The sequence below is a fragment of the Penicillium crustosum genome, assembly GCF_028827405.1.
Source record: "Penicillium crustosum strain IBT 35664 chromosome Unknown utg000005l_segment0_segment0, whole genome shotgun sequence".
Taxonomy (NCBI): domain Eukaryota; kingdom Fungi; phylum Ascomycota; class Eurotiomycetes; order Eurotiales; family Aspergillaceae; genus Penicillium; species Penicillium crustosum.
The window spans coordinates 1857307-1878460 of record NW_026623126.1 but is presented as its reverse complement, the minus strand read 5'-3'; the positions used below and the strand labels follow the sequence as shown (position 1 = coordinate 1878460).

At 48.3% G+C, this 21154-nt stretch overlaps 8 protein-coding genes across 8 annotated transcripts; 3 read left to right on the top strand and 5 right to left on the bottom strand.

Annotated features, from left to right (window-relative positions):
• Positions 1 to 824: 824 nt before the first annotated feature.
• Positions 825 to 1722, top strand: N7487_011402 (uncharacterized protein; the record flags this gene model as incomplete). Its single annotated transcript, XM_056879132.1, is given in 4 exon segments — positions 825 to 1192; positions 1204 to 1364; positions 1488 to 1549; positions 1618 to 1722. 4 exon segments carry the CDS (start codon positions 825 to 827, stop codon positions 1720 to 1722), a joined length of 696 nt encoding a protein of 231 aa, XP_056724451.1.
• A 578-nt stretch (positions 1723 to 2300) lies between these two features.
• On the bottom strand, positions 2301 to 4989 carry N7487_011401 (uncharacterized protein; the record flags this gene model as incomplete). Its single annotated transcript, XM_056879131.1, has 4 exons — positions 2301 to 2840; positions 2863 to 3268; positions 3322 to 3899; positions 3958 to 4989. The coding sequence occupies 4 exons, from the start codon at positions 4987 to 4989 to the stop codon at positions 2301 to 2303; spliced, it is 2556 nt and encodes an 851-aa protein (XP_056724450.1).
• Positions 4990 to 4991: 2 nt separating this feature from the next.
• On the bottom strand, positions 4992 to 5292 carry N7487_011400 (uncharacterized protein; the record flags this gene model as incomplete). Its single annotated transcript, XM_056879130.1, is given in 2 exon segments — positions 4992 to 5163; positions 5177 to 5292. The coding sequence occupies 2 exon segments, from the start codon at positions 5290 to 5292 to the stop codon at positions 4992 to 4994; spliced, it is 288 nt and encodes a 95-aa protein (XP_056724449.1).
• Positions 5293 to 6306: 1014 nt separating this feature from the next.
• Positions 6307 to 8160, top strand: N7487_011399 (NRAMP family metal ion transporter; the record flags this gene model as incomplete). The annotated part of the gene is made up of 4 exons (XM_056879129.1): positions 6307 to 6546; positions 6584 to 6949; positions 7007 to 7278; positions 7344 to 8160. The coding sequence occupies 4 exons, from the start codon at positions 6307 to 6309 to the stop codon at positions 8158 to 8160; spliced, it is 1695 nt and encodes a 564-aa protein (XP_056724448.1).
• Positions 8161 to 8443: 283 nt separating this feature from the next.
• N7487_011398 (putative SNF7 family protein (Cta1)) lies at positions 8444 to 9169 on the bottom strand (the record flags this gene model as incomplete). Its single annotated transcript, XM_056879128.1, has 2 exons — positions 8444 to 9028; positions 9104 to 9169. 2 exons carry the CDS (start codon positions 9167 to 9169, stop codon positions 8444 to 8446), a joined length of 651 nt encoding a protein of 216 aa, XP_056724447.1.
• An 889-nt stretch (positions 9170 to 10058) lies between these two features.
• Positions 10059 to 11140, bottom strand: N7487_011397 (uncharacterized protein; the record flags this gene model as incomplete). Its single annotated transcript, XM_056879127.1, has 2 exons — positions 10059 to 10880; positions 10940 to 11140. The coding sequence occupies 2 exons, from the start codon at positions 11138 to 11140 to the stop codon at positions 10059 to 10061; spliced, it is 1023 nt and encodes a 340-aa protein (XP_056724446.1).
• A 1144-nt stretch (positions 11141 to 12284) lies between these two features.
• N7487_011396 (uncharacterized protein) lies at positions 12285 to 13286 on the bottom strand (the record flags this gene model as incomplete). The annotated part of the gene is made up of 1 exon (XM_056879126.1): positions 12285 to 13286. The coding sequence occupies one exon, from the start codon at positions 13284 to 13286 to the stop codon at positions 12285 to 12287; it is 1002 nt and encodes a 333-aa protein (XP_056724445.1).
• Positions 13287 to 17209: 3923 nt separating this feature from the next.
• On the top strand, positions 17210 to 21107 carry N7487_011395 (SAPS family protein; the record flags this gene model as incomplete). The annotated part of the gene is made up of 3 exons (XM_056879125.1): positions 17210 to 19231; positions 19282 to 19956; positions 20427 to 21107. 3 exons carry the CDS (start codon positions 17210 to 17212, stop codon positions 21105 to 21107), a joined length of 3378 nt encoding a protein of 1125 aa, XP_056724444.1.
• Positions 21108 to 21154: the final 47 nt, after the last annotated feature.

The following is a 21154-nucleotide window of genomic DNA, read 5'->3' as shown; positions in this document are numbered from 1 at the left end:
AAAAGAAAGGAATTCAGTCGTTTGGCGAATATGCCAACATCGTACGTGCTTTGAGTGCACAGACGGGGAAAGAGGATCAAGCGAAACTTGCACGAGCTTGGGTATCTGGCCTGAACGACCAGTATGTCAATGCGGCCTCCAAAACGAGGATGATCGCATGGAAACAAGTCACTGTACCTGACACCATTACGCCGGTTCGTCGGATATCGAGCAACAGTCAATATTAACCATTGCTTGAGATTATAGGTAGACTGAAGGGAAATCCGATGACAGTCAGCAACTCGGCGAAGCTGAAGCCGTGGCCTCGGCCATTAAAATATACATAAACATAGAGGAACTACCCTATGTGGCACGGGGCGCCGAAGGCAAGCATCCTCCATATACTAGCGCGGCATTGTACTATAACCTCGACCTTGGCACGGGCCGGTTATCTCACAAAAAGAACTTTACAAGGAAGAACGGTACCTACATAAACAGACAGGTATATTTTTACACTATAGTATATTCTATCTCCAATAAAATAGCCAAATGAAAAAAAAATACAAAATACAAAAATAATCCCCTGACCCGGGATCGAACCAGGGACCTCAAGATAACAAGTTCCTTGTAAAACAGGGCAATTACAGTCTTGCGCTCTTCCAGCTGAGCTATCAGGGGAGGATATGTTATAGGGTCCAGAATTAGGAATAATAAGCCAAAACCTTCAACCAAGATAACCAAATCACCTCGCTATCCACCATCCGTATTCCCAAGAATCACCAGCCAATATACCTCCTCCAACCCGACAGAAAAAAATACAACAAAAACCAAGCAGATAACCACCCATGTTCCGACGCGCCCTAACCGCGGCCTCATCAGCGCGCGCATCATCCACAAGCACAATAACAAGCGCCTCATCTTGCAAGCTCCAACTCACCCGCCCATCATGGCACCTTGTACGCACACCCGAGCAAGAGCAAGAGCAAGAGCATGAACATGTTCTGCTCTTCCTGCTCTTCAATGATATCTCAAGCCCAAATCCAAAACAAAAAAAAAAACTAACCACAAAACTCCTCCAACAGAACCCAAGCACCACCCGCCTCTTCACCACGACTCCATTCACAGCTTTCACAGCATCACCACCAACCAAGAACCCCTCACCATTCCGCCTCTCCGCAAACAAAACCGACTCCTCACCCCCTCCTTCGAAGATGTCTATTACAGCCCTTACCAACCAAAGCGCCAATGGCCACCGGATATGTCCAAGCTATCGCCGAAACACCAGTTCCGACTTGAGCGCAAGTACCGTCGTCGCGCGGCGCTGAAGTATGCCCGGCCGAAGTTTATGAAGGCTGTTACGCTGGCGCAGTGGGTTGTTATCGGATGTGAGTTTTTCTTGAGATTGCGGGTTTACACGGAGATTGGAGATTGGAGATGAATCGGGTGTAAATCTGCGGTGGATAACGTGCATGGATTTCGAGGAAAGATGCTGACTTTTTATGCTATAGTTGTCATTATCTATTCCGTGCTATTCATGGAGTGGGATACAGATGATACCGCGTTCCATGCGGTAAGTGTTCTCTGTGTCTTGGGGATTATGCGCATTTATATCTTGACTAACATGGTTTCGCCTCATAGATTCGGGAGAAATTCTTCGCTGGTGTCCGGGCTATATTCTCCAGCGCGCCGCCTCCTGGTCCGAGAAGGGATCAGAAGGATAATGCGGCGTCTGAGCAGAGCTAGTAGTCGAGTTCATGTCGATTTGTGTCTGATATCGATATTTTGTACAATATTCAACTAGATTCCCTACTTGCATCAACAGCCTACTAGAAAATCTCAAAAATCTCAAAAATCAATAAGAAAAACTACTGTCGATTCATTCAATTCTCATATCTGTTCATAGGTCATTTGTCATGAAGAAATCCTGTGGAAGAACAGGCGTCGCTGTACCATGGAGAGAAGGAGAAAGAGACAGGGAAAAAATCATCAGTCTGTCTCTTTCTCGCTTTCTGCTCCGTCGCCTGTGCCAATATTTGGCTTCATTACATCATGTCCGCAGGACTTCTCTGGACAAGAAAATGCAGTCAACATGCCAATAACACCAAGAATGCCAACGCCTGTCAGAAATAACAGACCACCAATAAACTCCAAAGGTCAAGTAAACAAAAAATACCAACAAGATAAGTTGGGATGGGGCTGCTTGAGGACCAGCCCTAACGCCGAGTCATGATAGTGTGAAAGCCAAAGAAAAGATAGGAAATAAAGACAAGAGAGGAATGGGAAATTCGTTAAATCGAACCGGGGGGTTGCGCACCCGGTTCTTAAAGCCAGCTGCGTAGATCGCTCGACGGGGTAGTCGGGCCAGCAGCTGGACGGTTGTCCGAGAAGTCTAGAGCAAGTTCCAGCCTGGGCGGCCGCTCGTCAACCAGGCCCTTTCTAGGGGAACCCGGCGCGGACTTCTTGGGGGATTTGGTGGGCGAGCCAGGTTCGCCTGCTCGGGGCGGACCTTCGCGCACAAAGGTATAAGGCCAGCCATCATCGGCTGCTGCTGCAACCCAGGTTCGCAGGCAATCATGCACAGAAGAATAGAACTTCTCCTTGCAAGTACGCAGGCTACCACCCATGACTTTCTCAAAACCAGAGGCACGGAGCTCATCGCGCAGCTGGTTTCGCTCATCAGGGGTGGGCAGCATGGCAATCAGGCCGTTCACAAGATCGAGATGTGCCGCAAGATAGTTGGTCGCATCCCATTCAACACCTCCAACGTATGGGGCAGCCGGAACAGGAGGACGAGGGACTGGGAAGTGGCGCTCGTTGTAAGGACGAGTGTCTACTGGCGTCTTCTCCCCAAAAGAGGTCCTCTGACTTTGGGAGGGGAATCACATTCAGGTGATGAAGGAAAATCCAGAAGACTTCCTTGGTCACGTTGGTGACCTCCTTACACCACACTCTATAGGGCCGTGATTGGTAAATATTGGCAATGAAGGCTAGCGGCTGGTTATCCACTGGTGGTGTAGGATCCTTTAGATAAGAAAGGATCTGTTTGGCGCGCTTGGTCGCCAATTCACCAGCAGGAGCAGTGGAGAGCTGCGTGAATAGCAGGTTTGCAATAATTCCTCGAGTGGTGAACTCACTGGGACCCTTCTTTTCCTCGTCGAACAGCATATGCAGCAGAGCAGGGAAAAGCTCTTCCTCGATGGAAGCGAGGTGTGCCAGGGCCACAGATGTAGTGCACAGTGCCTTCAGACAGAGCAATGCCTCGTGCAAAAGGGTGTCTTCATGGTCCTCACTGTAAAACAGGTTAGTTACTGGTGGGAATGAAGAGGGAAATAGAATACATACCGCCAGGTCATCTTCATAATGCGGTAGAGAAGCTGTACAATCTCGTCCATTCCTCCTTCAGTGATAAAGTCATTGACCCATTGAACGGTTTCGTTCCGCAGGAGAAGGCGCAACTTGTGCATCTTTCCCACTTCAACCATCTCAGGCTTTTGGATCTCTCTCAAGTAATGCACAAAGTCGGAAGGATCCGCCGCGGTATCGACAGCAGCTGCATCAGCAAGGGATGCTGTTGAAGCATTGGCCGAGAGGGTGGTGTAGACACCGACAGGCTGGGAAAGATCTACAGACCTTGGCCGACGGCTTGATACTTCACTATCCCGCCGCAACTTTTTACCAGGCGACGAGGGGCCTTTGGTGAAGGTGAATCCGCGGCTTCTAGATCGTGATCGAGAGCCTTTACGGTCCTGAGGCTGGGAGTCTTCCTTGGATTCTTTGCCGCGTCCTCGACGGCTATCACCGGTTCCCGTGCTGAGAGGAGTGATATTCTCTGTCCGATCTTTCTGGATAAAATCGGCCTTGATATTGGTATCAAGCGAGCGCATCTTGTCTCTCATATTATGAGGGATATTCCTCGCATCCTAAAGACATGTTAGCCTTACAATTCAAATTGTATCTAGTACGACCGGGTTAACAAACCAGCAGCTTCTCGAATTCGCTTTCGAGGTCCTTGGAGTTCAGATGCTGATGCACTTCAGCATCTCGCTCCTTTGCATTGAATGCCGAGATAGCAGCCTGTACACGAGAAAGCCGCTTGGGTTCTTCTTTCATGGTAGGCGGGGATGTTTTTCGTGGACTCGGTGGTCCTCTGCTCTTAGAAGAAGCACTATCAGATCGAACAGGGTCGTTTTCTCCCGAAGGTGCGCGCTGCAACCCGAGAATATCCTTCATTTTGCGGTTCCCTGTTAAGATGTCTGACTTGGGGCGAGGCTTGGAATCGCTTGATTTGGCGAGGGAGGGTTGGTGGTAGTCATAGAAGTTGCGTTGCTGGCTTGGCCCGTAGCCCTTGGGCGTATAGAGAGAGACTTCGTCCGCCACGGTTCGCCTCAGGTCGACGGTCGAGTTCGGTCTCGAACGACTAGTAGGCTCTTTGTGAACCGAGGCTGAGTCCTGCGACCAGACTGGGGATGGCATATTATCAATCAGGTCGGTCGGGCTGCGGTTTTCCTTATCGCGGCTCTGCTTTGAGCCATCCTTTCTTCCCCTTTGGGACCTTTTGAGGATGGCCGAGAGACTGTTGGATGATTTAGCCTTCTTCGGGGACAGATCCTCACTCTGCTCGGGTGTCTCATCCGATTTGCTATCCTTCCGCTCCATGTAATTTCTCAGGGACTTCAATGAGACAGCGCTCTTAGTCTTCTTATGTAGGGCACCTTTGCTTTCCTTGCTACCCATCTTTGGCCCGGCCACTCCATGGTCGCCCGCGTCACGATTGGGGACAATCTCACTGAGCGGGCGGTAGCCGGCAATCAAACCAGGCTCCTCCGTGAATGAGAAAGGGATGTTCTCGGTTGGCTTGCTTCTCTGCAGAGGCCGCGGGGCCACGGCATCGTCGGCTGATTGGTTTCGTTTATGGGTTTTGGACGACATTATGGCCCGAAAAATGGACTGTTTGGTAGGAGATCGGTTCGCATCGTCAAAGATTTGGGGACCAGAGGTGCTCGCAGCCATTGCTATCCTCTTTGACCAGCAACTAAGTACATCTTGTTAGCAGCTGCAGTGGATGAAGACCTGCGGAGGGGAACGGGTAGTTGCAGTTTGCACTCACGGGATCTGTGGAAACAAACGCAGAACAAAAACAACAACGCGGGCACAAAAAGGAAAGGGTGATAGTCAAGTATATCCCTTAAATTTCAACAAAGAACAAAAAGGCGGGGAAGCAGATAGGGTGGAAGGAAAAGAGAAGATCAGACGATGGGCAAGCTGGGGAATTTGAAGAATTAACGGCGCCTTGCTGCCAACAGCAACCGTCATCGAGTATCAAGATATTGATCCACTTGCCTCGACTTAGCGTATGAGACGATCCTTGGGGTTGGCTGGATTGATGGTGGAGGAGTAAACAACGTGCGGGTAAAGAGGTTGCGAGGGGCAACCAAGGGACTTGGCGGTGAACATGGGTATTAACCTTCGATGTACTTCGAACAGGACATGTCATATTGCATATTATTGTATTTATTGCCCATTCATTTGGGGGGTTATTTTAGGTATGCATACAGTCCTTGCATGTTCTTTTTTTTCCTTTGTTTTGTTTTGATTGTTATTGTTATTCTTGTTGAATCGGGGGATTATACGTAGATATATTGGATAGATCCTTGATTAGCATATTGGCATATATATTGGCATATTGGCACTACTTGATACATCTACTTGAAAATATAATGATATACATATCTCAATTCTCTTATAGGGTATACCGTATACCTATGTAGTTTGCAATTATCATTCTTTGTTATTCTTGACCACAACATCTAACTCATGCCGATGCCGGCAGGACTGGCCCAATTGAGAATAAACACGGAGTACATCGTGTTTACATGCACTTATGTAGAGTAACCCCCAAGCCACTTTTTTCTCCCGATCTTCTGATCATATTTTATGTAGACTGTGCATACAAGTATGACTCCGACCGTTTACTGTTTGTGTGGAATTTGATCTTCCATCTACCGTTTGCGACCACCGGTGGCAGGACATTAAGACACTTAAATCTCAAAATTCTCAACGTAAAAAGACACAAATAAGAAGGGTAGAGCCACGGGGATCTGAAGCGATAACTCAAGTGAGACAATTCCGGTTTACATACTCCATACGGATTGCGGGTTCTAGAACGGGAGACGAAGATCGGGCGGTTTCGGACTCAGGATTTCCACAAGTTACCCATTGAACGTTGACCTTCTCTGGCACTCCAGAATCCAAGGCTTGATTGAAAAGAAATCGTCAACATCCAGCCAAGACAAACTGAGCCAAGACAGCCAAGCCAAGCCTGCAACCATGAATTGCCCCTCGCGGACGGATGACACACTTCAAAACCCGAGTTGGAATCAAAGCCCACCGCCCTTCAGTCCGGACACGACTACGCGGAATGACTTCAATGGTCTCGCCAATTCCAGAGTCCATCGCAGACATGCCAATTCTGCAAATGCAGCAGGAGATGATCCGTTATCTATTGATGACAGACCCAACAGTCAGCAAGATCGAGACCCCGGAAAGGAAAAAGTGCCAAGCGGCGAAGTGATCGCTGCCGACTTGGGAGGTGATTCACCCCCAGAGGAGCAGCGGATCACCTCGCCAACCTTTTTTTACTTTCTTGACATCTTCTACTCTGAACTGCGCTCGAACTTTGGTTAAATTCAGCCGTTTCATCGGCCCTGGTTTCCTCATCGCTGTCGCCTATATCGACCCCGGAAATTATGCCACTGATGTCGCAGCCGGTGCAGACTTCAAGTACTCCTTGTTGTTCATCGTTCTGCTTTCCAACCTATTTGCGATTCTTCTGCAGTCCCTGTGTATCAAGCTGGGCTCTGTGACTGGTCTGAACCTGGCCGAAAATTGCCGAGAGCATCTTCCGAAATGGATGGTGATTATTCTCTATATCTTCGCAGAAGCGGCCATTATCGCAACTGATATTGCAGAGGTGAGTGTCACGTTTTGGCCCAGGGGATTTGAATCGATGTACTGACAAAATTGAAAGGTGGTTGGATCAGCGATCGCGTTGAACTTACTGTTGCATATCCCCTTGGTAGCTGGTTGTGCTATCACCTTGGTGGATGTTCTTTTCATTCTCATTTTCTACCGACCCAATGGCAAGATGTGGGGACTTCGACTGTTCGAGTTCTTCGTCATGGCTTTGGTGCTAGGTGTTGTTGTTTGCTTTTGCATTCAGCTCTCTCTCGTAAAGGACCAGTCAGTTGGCGAAGTATTCCGCGGATATCTGCCATCTTCGGCCATCGTTCAATCCGAAGGGTAAGTCTGTCTAATCCGCCTCGTCGCTGCCCCCGCAAATTTCTCAACTACTAACGCGCCTACAGCCTTTACCAAAGTTGTGGAATCCTCGGTGCCACTGTTATGCCACACTCCCTATTCCTTGGTAGCGGCGTAGTTCAATCCCGCCTCAAGGAATTCGACGTTGATTCTGGTTACGTGGAGACTACAGTACCTCTAGGTAACGCAGACGGCGAAGTCAAATATCGCCCGTCGATCCACGCAATCCGCGGCTGCATGAAGTACTCGATCATTGAGTTGTCGCTGTCACTTTTTACTTTCGCCCTGTTTGTGAACAGCGCAATTCTAATCGTCGCTGGTGCTGCTCTCTATGATGTTCCTGGCGGAGACAATGCCGACCTCTTTGGAATTCACGACTTGCTCTCCAAGTCGATTGCACCAGCTGCCGGCTTGGTCTTTGCTCTCGCCCTGCTACTCTCAGGTATTTCTGCTGGAATTGTCTGCACCATTGCTGGTCAAATGGTGAGCGAGGGGATGCTGAACTGGTCCATCCGACCATGGCTTCGAAGACTCATCACCCGCTCGATCAGTATCATTCCCAGCATCATCATTGCTGCGGCTGTTGGCAAGGAGGGTCTTGATAAGACTTTGACTGCGAGCCAGGTTGTTTTGAGTGTTATTCTACCATTTGTTTCAGCGCCACTTATCTGGTTCACTTGTCTCAATCGCTACATGACCGTTCGGACCGAAGAACCTTCCGAGAGACAGGGTGAAGTTGATGTAGTGACAGTTCAGATGCGGAATAACCTACTCACTTCGGTGGTTACAGTCCTTGTGTGGGTTGTCATCGTTGTGATGAATGTGGCTCTGCTGGTGCTCGTGGGAATGGGCAAGGCATCTTAATCTCTAGTTATGCTTTGCTTTGCATGGCATAAAGATGCATATCAGGGACGATAGACATGACCTATCAAGTTCCTGATTGCAGCGAAAACAGATCCATGGAGCTCGGTAATGCATATGCTAATTTCTATGGTATGACGCATGGATGGAATGAGTGGTTCGAATATGATATGAGTTTAGCTTACTGCAAGTTAAAATAAACACCCAATCAACTCCACTGTCTGTGCCTTGACACAGAGAAGAACACCTAGTTGCCGCTAAATAAAAGCACGCTTTAACATTAATCTTATCCAAGTCCGCCCGCAGCCTCCTTGACCTTATGTTGCTCAGGCGGCTCATCAATAAACTGCGGGGGTGCTACCTCATCTTGCAAGAAGCTCGGCATAGCACTCTCACTCATGCTGCTCTCGAACATGGATTCCTCGCCCAGTGCCTCAAGCTCCGCATCCAACTCGGCCTCATCAACATCCTCGGGGACATCATAGGCCCGGGAGATACTTTCTTGAATCTCATTCCCGACCTCCATCAGATCCGCCATCTCATCCTGCATCTGCTCGATCTTATCCACATCGACCTTTCCATACTGCTTCTTGAGTTCCTTGGTCGTGGTCTTCATCGCGTCCACCGTCGTCATCACATTCTTCAAATTATCCTGCATCATCCCCGCCTGCTCCATATTCCATGATTGTTGGGAGAGCTGGTCGCGCTGCGCCTCGTATTGTTTTCGTCGCTGGAGGACCTTGAGCGCTTTCTGCCGGAGGGCATTCTTGCCCGGCCCGTCGCGCATCTTGGCGATCTTGCTTTGGTATGTGGAGAGCTCGGAGTTGAGGGCTGCTAGCTTGACATCTATGCTGGAAACTCGAGTGTCGACCTGTTGTATTGTTAGTGGGGTTATCTTGAGGGGCGGGGATGGGTGCCTTGGATCGGGCTTGTGCGGGCATCGTACATTGCTGATAGCGCCTTCAAGAGTCGGCTTGGGGCCTGTACTCTTTGTGCCGAATAGTCGGTTCATGATGGTGGGTTGGGTTGGGGGTTATTATTGAAAGGTGAGGGTGAGGGCAAATAGGCAGCGGACTTGAGAGCGATTCCAGACCGCGCGTGGCCAGTGCTCAATAAAACCGCGATGGGTGGGCCGAGGTAGTGATTAACCAATAATCGCGACAGAGCTGGGAAGAGCTGGCAAAAGTATAGAATAAACGAGAAGTCTTTGAATTGTTTCCTATGTAAGTAAATACGTTATGTACATGTACGGAGTACGTAGACCGGATTGCCTGGAGCCACTTCTTGGCTTTCCCTTTCCGTTTTGGTCCTGAGGCCGTGCTGCTTTTTCCTCAGAGTAAAATTGAGCACGACACTTTATTAGATAAGCTCACTGATCTCCCCGGGGCCGAGCCCTGAAGGGAGGTCCCGAGGTCCCACCCTGGGGGCTGCGTGAACCCCGTGGCCTGGGTGCCCACCTCAGCCCTGTGAACTGATATCCTTTCGAGGTACCTTGGCCCTAGACCTCTGGCTTGTCAAATTCGGCCATCTTCCTGAAGTATGATAAACTTACAGAAGAGACACTGCCTGCTTCTAACCGCACCTAGGTCTAGAAGGACAAGCTAGACTTAACAAGGGTATTGTTTAAAACTAGTTGCGCCTTGTTCTTTGCATGGCATGTAGAAACCTGTGGATTGTGATCGGAAGTATCAATAAAAGATAACAAAAAAGTCATCGCCCGGAGGCGATCCGGCAGCTTGAGATCAAACGGACTCAAACTGAGGATGGACGGGGATCCAAAGCAGCGGTGCCAAATGGTCGCCAATCCATTCATACATATTGAGCAGTGCTATTTCTCATACGAAATGAAAATAAAAACAGAATTGAGTTCAAAAATTTACATTACCTGAAAAGTTCATTTCCTAAACATAACTTCTCCATTTCCCTTCACACCAAGCCCAGAATTTATTCCCATAATCCAGACCCCCTTCCTCCTTAGAATCCCCAGCTTTGATGAGATCCTGTCGTGGAGTAGCCTCATTTGGGCGAATCCGGCCCCAGGGAATGATATACGAACCGCTCTTTTCCAACGTGACATCGGGCGAGAGTCCAGCATAAAGTTCCGTGTACGCGCCGTAGATCGCATCACTCAGGAGAACCTTGTTCAAGACGAACATGACGGCTGCGGGGGTCCCATTAAAGGACGCTGTCTTCAAGAAACCCGGGTTCAGACAAACACTGACGATTCCGTCCTTGGCGTATCGACGAGCAAATTCCCGACTAAGGATCCAGGTGGCCGCTTTGGATGCCCCGTAATTCTCAGTGCGGTCCTTCGTTCCTTTGTCCAACAGGTCGAAATTGATGCCGTTGGTTGGTGAACCCGCCTCTGCCAGAGCGCTTGATGTCCAGATAACACGAGTCTTGCCACTCCCGCCAGAAGCGGCGGCAGCGGCGCGCAGCTGTGGGAGGAGGAGTTTAGTGAAAAGAAGTGTTGCAATACAGTGCATTCCTATCATAGGCTCGAAGTCTTGGGCTGTGCGTTGGCCGATCGTGACAGCGTTAGCGCCGGTGCCGGCATTGTTCCACAGCACATCTAGCTTATCTTCCTGCTGCGCGAAGCTTTCTGCTGCGGCTTTGACGACCAAGAGATCATTCAGATCCAGATGCAGGAACTTCAGTTTGCCACTGGTATTCTTAGATGTCGCTGCCTCGGTGATCGTTTTGATGACCGCTTCTGCTTTGGCCTGCGAGTTCAAGAGTAGTTAGTAGATTTGGGGGTCAAAAGCCAACTGTTTGGACTTACCTGGGATCGAGAAGCCATATAGACAGTTGCTCCACCAGCGTAGAGAATCTTGCACAGCTCAAGCCCAATACCTGCATTCCCACCTGTCACAATAAAAACGCGACCATTTTGCGAGCCTGGGGGGACGTTTGCCTCTGTGAAAGCTGGAGTAGGAGGATATGCTTGGGTTAGGGTGGCGCGGAGGCTTGAAAAGAGAGCCATGCTTTTGCCTTGATGCGCATATGATACTTGTGATATAAAGGAATTTGGGTCATGCTTGCGGTTTATATCTCGTAAGGAAGATATCAAAAAGGTCAGACTGCAAATTAGCTCACATAGATTTCTAATGAGTAGGGGGGTTATTTCTAAGCACAGTCTGTACTTCCGTTTATCTAACCTTTGTTATTAGAGATTACTATGGAGTAGATAGAACTGGAACGCGTCTGATTCGCCATCTTAGTTGTTGATGGCGGCCACGGGTAGATGCGTTCGTCCGGCCCGACTGTAGATTCGGGGTTGCTCTACTCCCCACACAGTTGGCCAATGCTTGTTTATCTCCTACTTCATGTCTACTTCATCATATACACACATTGTTTCCTAAATGTAGTTATATATAGCATTAATACAATCATACGACTTTGGAATCATTTTATTTGTTTTTATCCATGTTTTTGATGTATCCATCTGGAATTGGCCGTACAGTTTAAGTCTTCGGCAGCCATACTCCCAGCCATTTCCCAATCACTGCTCCGCTAGCTATTAAAAGTGGACGAAACAATAGGCAGAACAATAAGAATCCAAATGCGCATTATAGAGTAAAATAGCAGAGAGGATGGATTAACATTGGAATCGAATAAGGAGTACATGTATTTTGTAAACTATACGTCTATGTAAAACGCCTTAAATCGCTTGAATGAAGTAGCTTTTAGTTCGCCTGGTATTCGAAGCATTCTGGCCAGTTGGATTGGCATGGTATTTTAGTCGAGTAAAATAATCACAAGAAAGAAACAATTGAAGTTATGTTTTAGGAAAGGAAGTAGGAAATGAGAGGGATAGGTGAATTAAAAGAAAGGAACTATATCTCTATAATACCAAAGGTAGAAAGTCTGCCACATGTAGTCACTCACATGAGGCGTCACAATAGAAAGTATAATGGGTAAACACGGGACGCATAGACACCCACGACGCCCACGCGCAGTAATAAGAAACATCGAAACAAAAGAATGGGCATCTAATGCCAACATTGAATAAAGCCTTGTGCAATACATGTGAAAAGAACCTCAATCCATACCCAACTAGTACAGCTTAGCAAAACGTGGTCACAGATCATAGATCTATGATTCCCTGGCTAAGGTTTAAGCCCGCTTCAGTTCTTAATCTTTGTAGTACCATCGAGGGTAACAACGCGCTTGTTGTTGAAGGTGTCCTTCAGGAATTGTTGGGAATTGTGCTTCCCATCCTTGATGAACTCGTCGTTCCAGGCCATCCAGTAGGCCCAGGGAATGTTCTCCTTAGCCTGAAGCTCAGGGTCGGGGATGGACCCAACTTCCGCGAGAGCAAGGACTCTCTCACTCTTGGTGACATTTTGCAGCTCGTGGAATTTACCTTCGAGAGCACCGTGGTCACCAGCGTTGCCATAGTAGTCAATAGTGGCAATATCGCACTTGTCATTTCCGGGATACCACTTGGAATCGGCGGTGTTGCAAACCCACACGATGTTGTGAATGTTGTGTACGCGGGTGATGCGGTCGTAGATGATGTCCCAGAGCTTCTTGAAGGGAGCTGGGCCTTGAGCTCCCCACCAGAACCATGCACCTTCCGGCTCGTGAAGTGGGCGGAAGAGAATAGGAACGTCTGCATCTGCCAAACGCTTGAGCTGGACCGCAATAGCATCGATATCCCGAATCAATAGTCGGTAGTCCGTTCCGTTCCCGCGGCGGCCAAGGGCACTGGCTACATTGAAACAGGTTGCCTCGGTGTAGAATCCTTTATACCATGGCTCTTTTTCGGTATCAAGCAAACAGTTCGGGGCATACCAATGCCAGACAAGAGCATTGATACCGCCTTCCTTGTCAAACTTGATGGCTTGCTCGATAGTCTGACTCTTGCTTCCGTGGGCAACGGCAGAGGGCGAGTAATTCATGAGGTCGGTGCCCAGGATGGCTGGGGTGACGCCGATATTCTCCTTCACCCATTCCAAGCTGGACAATTCCTGCTGACCGGAAATGTAGTGCGAGCCGTACTGAGACTGAACATACTTGAGGAGCTCCTTGGCCCGGGGAGTGGCAGCCTTGTCAATGTTGTCGTAGGACAATCCGGCGGCCAGCGTCGAGGCAAGAAGAGAAAAGAGCGAAAGTCTGGTGAACATGATGGAACACGGGAGCTAGAAGAAAGAAAGGATGAATGAATGAAGGATAGTTGGGTGCTGATAATGCTACATGCGAGAGGTTTCTCTCTTATAAGTCTGATATGTCGCTGATATGTGTATGTAGTCCAGGTATGGACCCTTGGAATCAAGATGAAACTACAATTGATTCATTACAGCATACATCAGAGTTTCTTTTATTAATTTATCCACTGTAAGACGTAATGTCGTTCGTTATGTCTTTAACCTATTTACACTCAGCCCCTGCCGGCGTTTCAAGCAGACGAACCAATCTTGTACATGATTTTGCCCCACCTGGACTGGAGATTGTTCGGGGAATTACCTACATAGGTATAATCGAGGCGGACTATGTACCCGGATTGCCTTTTCGGGCTTGTGCCGCACGGTTGAGCTCTGCACGGTTAAAAGTTAATATCATCTTATGTACTTCGTACTTATGTTGTAGAACGGGGCTTACCATAGTATATTATGTAGTTGGGATAAAGTTATGGCTTCTAATACTACATCCTTCGTTATACATTGTTCATAGGATCCAGTCGAAATATAGGTGTAGTTCAGAGTAGTGGTTGAGGAGAAAGCTTTTTACCTCACGTTCATATATTCCGTACGTGCCCTTTTGATAGTTGCCCTTAATGCTCAATTTAATGCAGACCCACAGTGACTTTGGATTTAGAGATTCCATTCCGTTTTTATTTTGAGTTAACCCGTCTTAGCTTTAACTCGTGCGGCCCCTTTTCGTGTGGCCCCAGGGTGTGGGGTTGTAATCTTGGTAGTTAGCAAAGTGCCGAGTACTGTCCAGCATTACGCCGACAGTGAGGGTCTCTAGGACTGACCCGCAGATCTACAGGGACATCAGATGGTATGAACGCAATCTGAAACAAAGGTAGGTCAGTCCTAAACCAATCAATAACACCAATTGAGATTATCTAAACCGATTGGAAAACCTATCTAAGTTGTTGCGTAATAATTATTTACAATATGTCTCTTTTCTAGTCTTTTTAGAAGTATGCGAAGGCGACAAAAAGCATAATCTGTGCAGAGGACTTTTCTATGTATAACCGTAGATCGGGGAACAGTGATGAGGACACCAGTCGCAATTTGAGCCAGGAGAAGGTTGTCAGTGTGTTGCCAATTAAATCCCCGGTACTTTGGCCCGACGAGCCGTCCTGTAAGGAATGAATGACAACTGGCATATCGCCTACAGAACTATACCCGATATACTAGACGAACATGCTGTTGTCCATCACAACAGTAGTCACTGTCGGACACTATTAGATCACCAGCGCCTTTTCTTGCCCCAAACGTGGCGCACCACGCAAACCTTAACTAGAGTGGAAAGACCTACAGCGCCACCCGCTACCGCGGGTGGCGCCGTGCCCACGGGACGGAGGCGTTGGAACCCTTGGTGCGGGCTCTGTTGATGCTGCTGCTGCGGTTACCTAGGTATTGCTGTTGATAGGAGTGCGTCCGCGGGCTAAGAATGCATTTTTTTAATGCATGGTTTTCTCTCATTTCCATACATTCATTCGAGGTTGGAAAACAAAAATCTCACTGGATTTCCCTCTACAAACGCGGTGTATATGTACCGTAGGAGCTTCACAAAGGAAATATAAAAGATGTGCCGTGATAGGCAAGGACCTATTGCACATTGTAGTCAATTCTATCTCTCGGAGCCTCCCTAAAATTATGAATTGGAGCCATTCATAAATAATAGCTAGCTTAATAATGATAATTATAAAATTTGTTCTGTGAGTTTCATAAACCGTGAATTAATTAAGATGTGAATGAGTGATTAATCTCGAAACTAGATGGCTAGTAAAATAAGAAAAAAGATGAGAGGATTAGCAGTGTACTTATCTTGTAAAGACACTTGACCGAGTTCTCTCCTCCATATAAAGCCTATCTATAATATCGAAGTGGTTGTCACGATTCTATCAACCTGACACAGACGCACGCCAGAATGTTTAACCAAGTATGATACCTACAAATATGTAGAGAACTAACCAAGAACCGACATTAAACCTTCACGGGAAACGGAAAACACCCCGAGAAGCGAGTTAGTAGTCTTTCTCTCACGTTGACCACTACTAGGATATATATTAAGCGGATGCATTTTAAACTCTTTAGATATAAATGCGGGAAATGCTAGAGTATTGATATCCGTTACGACATCAAGCTTCAATATTATCATGAGTACACCCTATATATAACCTAGGTAAAATGTATCATACGCTTGTCTAGAAATCAACAGCTCATATACGGCAACATTTTTGCAATTGCTGGCCTCCTTTGGTAAATAGAGCCTTTAGTAGGAGCTTTTCCATGCTGGACCTACTGAAGGATCCCTCGACTGGCTTCGTGGACTGATTGTAGATGAAGTATCATTTTACACAGTGATAAGAACCTTGACCGTATAAGTCCAATTAACATCTGAATTTTGGACCATGCATACTTGTGCGTATTAATGGGAATTAATCGCAGTCTATGTGAATGTCTATATAGACTATGTTGATGCTACTATTAGTAGGGTTGATACAGATTATTTTGCCACATCACCTTTTCCCGCTCAGCTGGTCATGCACACAGCTTTTGAGCGGTTTCTCGAAGATGATGTGATCTATGACTGTGCGCCTGATCGTTGTATTGGAAAAGTATACGAGCCCAGAATTGTGTACAGGAAACGTCACCTGGTGCCTGAGGCTGCAATATGCACGTGATCGTACAGTACATTCAAAGTTTCAGTTCAGATGGTTTTTATACCCAAGTTTTCACCTTAGGAAGAGTTTGCTAGGAGATGTCACAAAAAAGGCATGGAGCGGAATCGTCAAATGATATACATACTATCCGCTAGTATCTAGATCCTTGTATTTCCCCGTGGCAGTTAATTTGGGCTACGACGTGGGATAGGACATTGAAGGTATTCGGTACTTTCTTTAGCACACAAATCTGGCGGGGAAGGGTTGTACCCAGTACCCACCGTCATTTTCATGCAGCTGACCCCATGATGAGATGAGATGGAAATTTAAAAGCACCAGAATAAATAAAGTAAGATTAAAAAAAAGAACATAATAACGATATAATTCCCATCAAGGTCACATATATTCAGGAATCTGGTAGTTCATTCTTATCTGGGGGTTTTATCCCCGCGGTGATTACATACGTGCCCAGATGTTTCCGCCCCTGCTTCTACAGGGCTCGTGGCCATCAGGGATCGGTAATCGATCAGCACAGCTTCCCCCGAAGCGGAACCTCTCTTCTCTCTTCAACTGCTTCCTTGATGGACAGGAGTTGAGTCACTATTAAGCGTCTCTCTCTCTCACTCTCTGTGTGTCGAGTCTGCTCATTTTGACTCTCCAACTCCACTCTCCATTTCTTCATCTTCCCCTCCCTAAACCCACAGGGAGGTTCGGATTTCTCTATTTCTTCGTCATTCACTCAAGATTGAAGGTATGATCCATTAAGGCCTCTATATTCTGGTTCAGAAGGTCCTTTAAACCCCCTTGACCAAATCCTCCAAATCCGTCCGTCGCACCCATTCGGTGAAGGCGGCCTGCTTCACGGGTACACATCATCGGGACTGCTGGTGATGCAAGCGTATGAACCCGATTGCTAATACATTCTCTATTCGCACAGCGCTAGATCGCTTCACTTTTCAATCGATTATCTCTCTAGCTCCAGTCATTTATCAGCCGTGACGGTCGAGCGTACCCCACTCAATCTGCGCGACCTGGTCTCTGTGTGGACTCCACACTTGGCTTGCCGGTGTATCGACCTGTCGCGCAACTCTCCTGGGAACCCGATCTTTCGAGCAACCCTTGTACCATAGACTGCTCCGTTACGACATCTCGGAGACGAACGAAACGAATCCATTTTATGAATCATTTCCCTCGGCTATATACTCCATCATGTTTTGGCGCTTTGGGGGATATGCGAATATCTCCACCATCGATACCCTACTTGACAAACCCGATGTCACTCTCGAGGAACTCTTAGACGAGCCCGAAATCATTCAAGAACTGAAACAGCTTAATACGAAACTCATTGAATACCTGCGCGAGGACCATGTCTTGAAACGGCTTATGGACTATGTCACTGCACCGAGTTTGGTGAGTGATGATGAAGAGAACGATGAAGATGATACGAAGGACACTTCAGAGAAGGACAAGGATGCTGTCACGTCCGCGGACCAGACGGACACAGACGAGGAGAAGGAAGGGGATCCGCTGAGGGATATTCTTGACCCGGAGGACCTAGACAAAGTTGAGAAGAATCGTCTGAAGCACGCGTATATCGCTTGTGAGATTCTCTCATCAGAGACCTGGTCTATCCTCGAATCTATGATGGCCAACCCTTCATACTTGCAAGACTTCTGGGGCTTCCTACGACGACCCCCACCTCTTGATTCATTGCAGGCAAGCTACTTCACCAAAGTAAACGAGACCTTGCTTGATAAAAAGACCGAGGAGATGCTGGGGTTCCTCAAGACGCTCGATGGGATTGTCCCGGCATTGTTGCAGCATGTTGACAACCCGATGGTCATGGATCTTCTCTTGAAAATTATCAGCCTCGAGAAAGCGGAGGGTGGGCAGGGTACCGTCGACTGGCTCAAATCCCAGGATTTGATCCCCAACCTTCTGTGTTTCTTGTCACCCGATCGCCCGGCATCAGTTCAAACCTCGGCAGGCGACTTCCTGAAAGCGATCATTACTATATCTGCAAATGCCAGCCCGAACGACCAGTCATGTATTGGTCCTAACAGCTTGACGCGTCAGCTTGTCTCGACCCAGTGTGTACAGCAGCTCATCGATGCTATGCTCAAGGGCGGCAATCCCCTGACCGTGGGCGTGGGTATTGTCATTGAGGTAATTCGCAAGAACAATTCTGACTATGATCCGGAGTCACTTGGCGGACCCGATACAATGCTCACCACTTATGACCCAATTTACCTTGGAACGTTGCTGCGCCTCTTCGCCAAACATATTCCCCAGTTCATGGCTCTCATTCAAAGTTCCCAACACACTATTCATGATGGAAATAAGCTCAAGACTGTTGAGCGAGGAAAGTTGAACTCTGCATGGGGTGGGCAAATTGAGCCGCTTGGTTTCGACCGATTCAAGACGTGTGAATTGATGGCAGAGCTCCTTCATTGCAGTAACATGGGACTTTTGAATGAACCAGGCAGCGATGAGTACGTCAAGCAGAGGGATGAGGAGCGTGAGCGGTTGATCCGTGAAGGGGTTTTCGATCCACACCAAGACGAGCATTCCGGAGTCGATTGTAATGATACCACGGCCGATTTCGCAAACGATTCAGCCTTCGATTCTGGATCCCCGGAAGATATCAAAATCACAGAAGTGCCACACGCGGGCGATGAAGAAGGATTTGAGGATGTTGGTGCATCTGGTGTTTTAGTGGGCACAAAATCGGGTGCCGACACAACGACTACTGCAGACTCGCAGCCAACAGACACGGTCAGCGAAATTCCCCCACCGGAGATCACAGCAGCAGAGGCGGTGTCTTCCGAAGAAATCAAAAATTCATCTGAAAGTTCCACCGAACCCATTGATCCCTCGTCGCCTACTATTGGTCTCCCTGACCAAGTTGGCAGCATGAATCTTGAAGGTGAAGCACAGGGTGAGCAGCAAAAGCCTGAACAGGAGAACCAGGATGTGGCTTCTGTCTCTCAAGACGTCCCAGCTCCTCTCTTTTCGAAGGAACAAGCATCGGAGTCAAACCCGGCCCCTGCCGATCAATCGGAAGAAGCATCTAGTGCTACTGCGCAGGCTGAGGAAACAAGCGTTCTGAACGACGGAGGCGATGAGGATTCGGCTGAACAATATATCCAACTCGACACTGACGGGCAACCCGTGGTCGGTGATTACTTGAAGATCCAGTTTGTAGAGAACAAAGTGGTCCCAACGATACTGGTTGGTATTTCTTTTGGAAAACGGTGAACATATATGCTGACCATTGATAGGGCTTCTTCTTCCGTTTCCCATGGAACAACTTCCTTCACAATGTTGTTTACGATGTGATACAACAAGTCTTCAATGGGCCCATGGAGCGTGGCTACAACCGGGCACTCGCTGTCAATGTATTTGACACCGGTCGGATCACCACCGCGATTGTTGAAGGACAGAAGCGCAGTGATGAGACCCAGCGGACGAAGCAAATCCGCCTTGGATACATGGGACATCTTACTCTTGTTGCGGAGGAAGTTGTTAAATTCAGCGAGCGCCATCCACCAGAGTTGCTTTCACGGTCCGTTATGGAGAGTGTGCTGAATCCTGACTGGATTGAGTATGTCGAACAGACTTTGTCAGAGACTCGCGAGCGTGATAATGCTATTCTCGGCGGCGTTCGTCCCGATATGTCGGTTGGGTCTCGCCAGACTAGCCTTAACAATACCAACTCTGGCCAAGGATTCTCTAACTCCAATGCTTTGGCGGATGCAGGATTAAATGGAGGAATCGGTGGCTCAACCTTCCAGAGCTTCGATCTCAGCCAAGGAAGTGCTTCCGGTGGAACATTTACCGGAGGTGGCACCTCTCTTTTGAGTGGCTTTGCCAGCTCAAGCGATGACGAGGACGAAGAAATGGAGGATCAAGACGACAGAGACTCCGGCAATGCCGATCAAGGCGACACTGACAATGTGGGTGATCTCTTCCCGATTGACATAATGGGGCACGATCCTTAAACGACACCGTGCATCCCCTGTTATATTCCCCTTCTCGATTCTCCCTTTCTTTTCTTGGTTTTTGATCTTAATATCCCCCTCTCCCAAATGTATCGAAACTTATAGCGGGATGCAACCGAGCCGGGGTTTCAAATAGAGAGTTTGATCGCTAGCGCTCTTTCGATGGAGCCATTGACCTCCCGCGGGCGTTCCGGATCTCTATCTGCCCATTCTCATTGTCCCCTCATGCAATCTCTGTGGTTTTGACTCAAAGTGGTGTTATGCCTGTTGGCTGATCTTCACTGCCGACAACACCTTGCAAATCCCAGCCCAGAGAATCTTGTCAATTTGTATTGAACTGGGTTTCTTCTGCACTTTTCCCTTTGCGTTCACAGGCCATCGGCCATGAAATGTATTGCCTATTTACTAACATGAATTTCTAATAGGTGTTGACAAGTTCAGCCAGTCAACCTATTCCTATCTTACCCCCACCACCTGCTCCATTGAGCCTCGGTCCATCCCGGGCACGCCGTCAGTTGGCCGCGCGCCTTGCCGCCCAAAAGCAACAGCCATCAGAACATGAAGAGGGCGACGGAGAAGACAGAGGGGGTGAAGGAAGTGGGGACCGGGAGTCGGACTGGCCGAGCAACCCATTCGTAATTGCAGGGATTGATGATGATGCGGAGGGAGGCAGCTCCGCGTTCCCTAATAGTGACTTTGGTTCAGGCAATGCCAAACACTCACCTACCTTCCCAGAATCGGGATTCAGCCCTCCAGACTCACTGTCAACCAACTCATCTGAAGATGAAGGTGATGGCCACGCAGAATCCGTGAGGCGCCAGGTTCGTGTTCCTCTCGAAGTCGAAGATGACGACGACGATGAGATGGGCGAGATGGTCGGACCGAGTGGCATTGGCATGATGGACTCCGACGACGAGGACGAGGCTATCATCAACGAATCCCTTGGTTACTCTAACCTCTCGGGCCCCGGCCGATACAACAACTTCCGCCGATCCCGGGCCGTGAGCTCCCATTATGAAGACGAGCAAAACGACAGCAGTGATGGCGAAGATGATGGATTGGTGGAAATTGTGGTCCCTGGCCGCAAGTCCTCGACCTCGAATTAAGGCACTCTTTTGCATTTGATTGCGTGGCCGTGACGGTGCATCCTGCC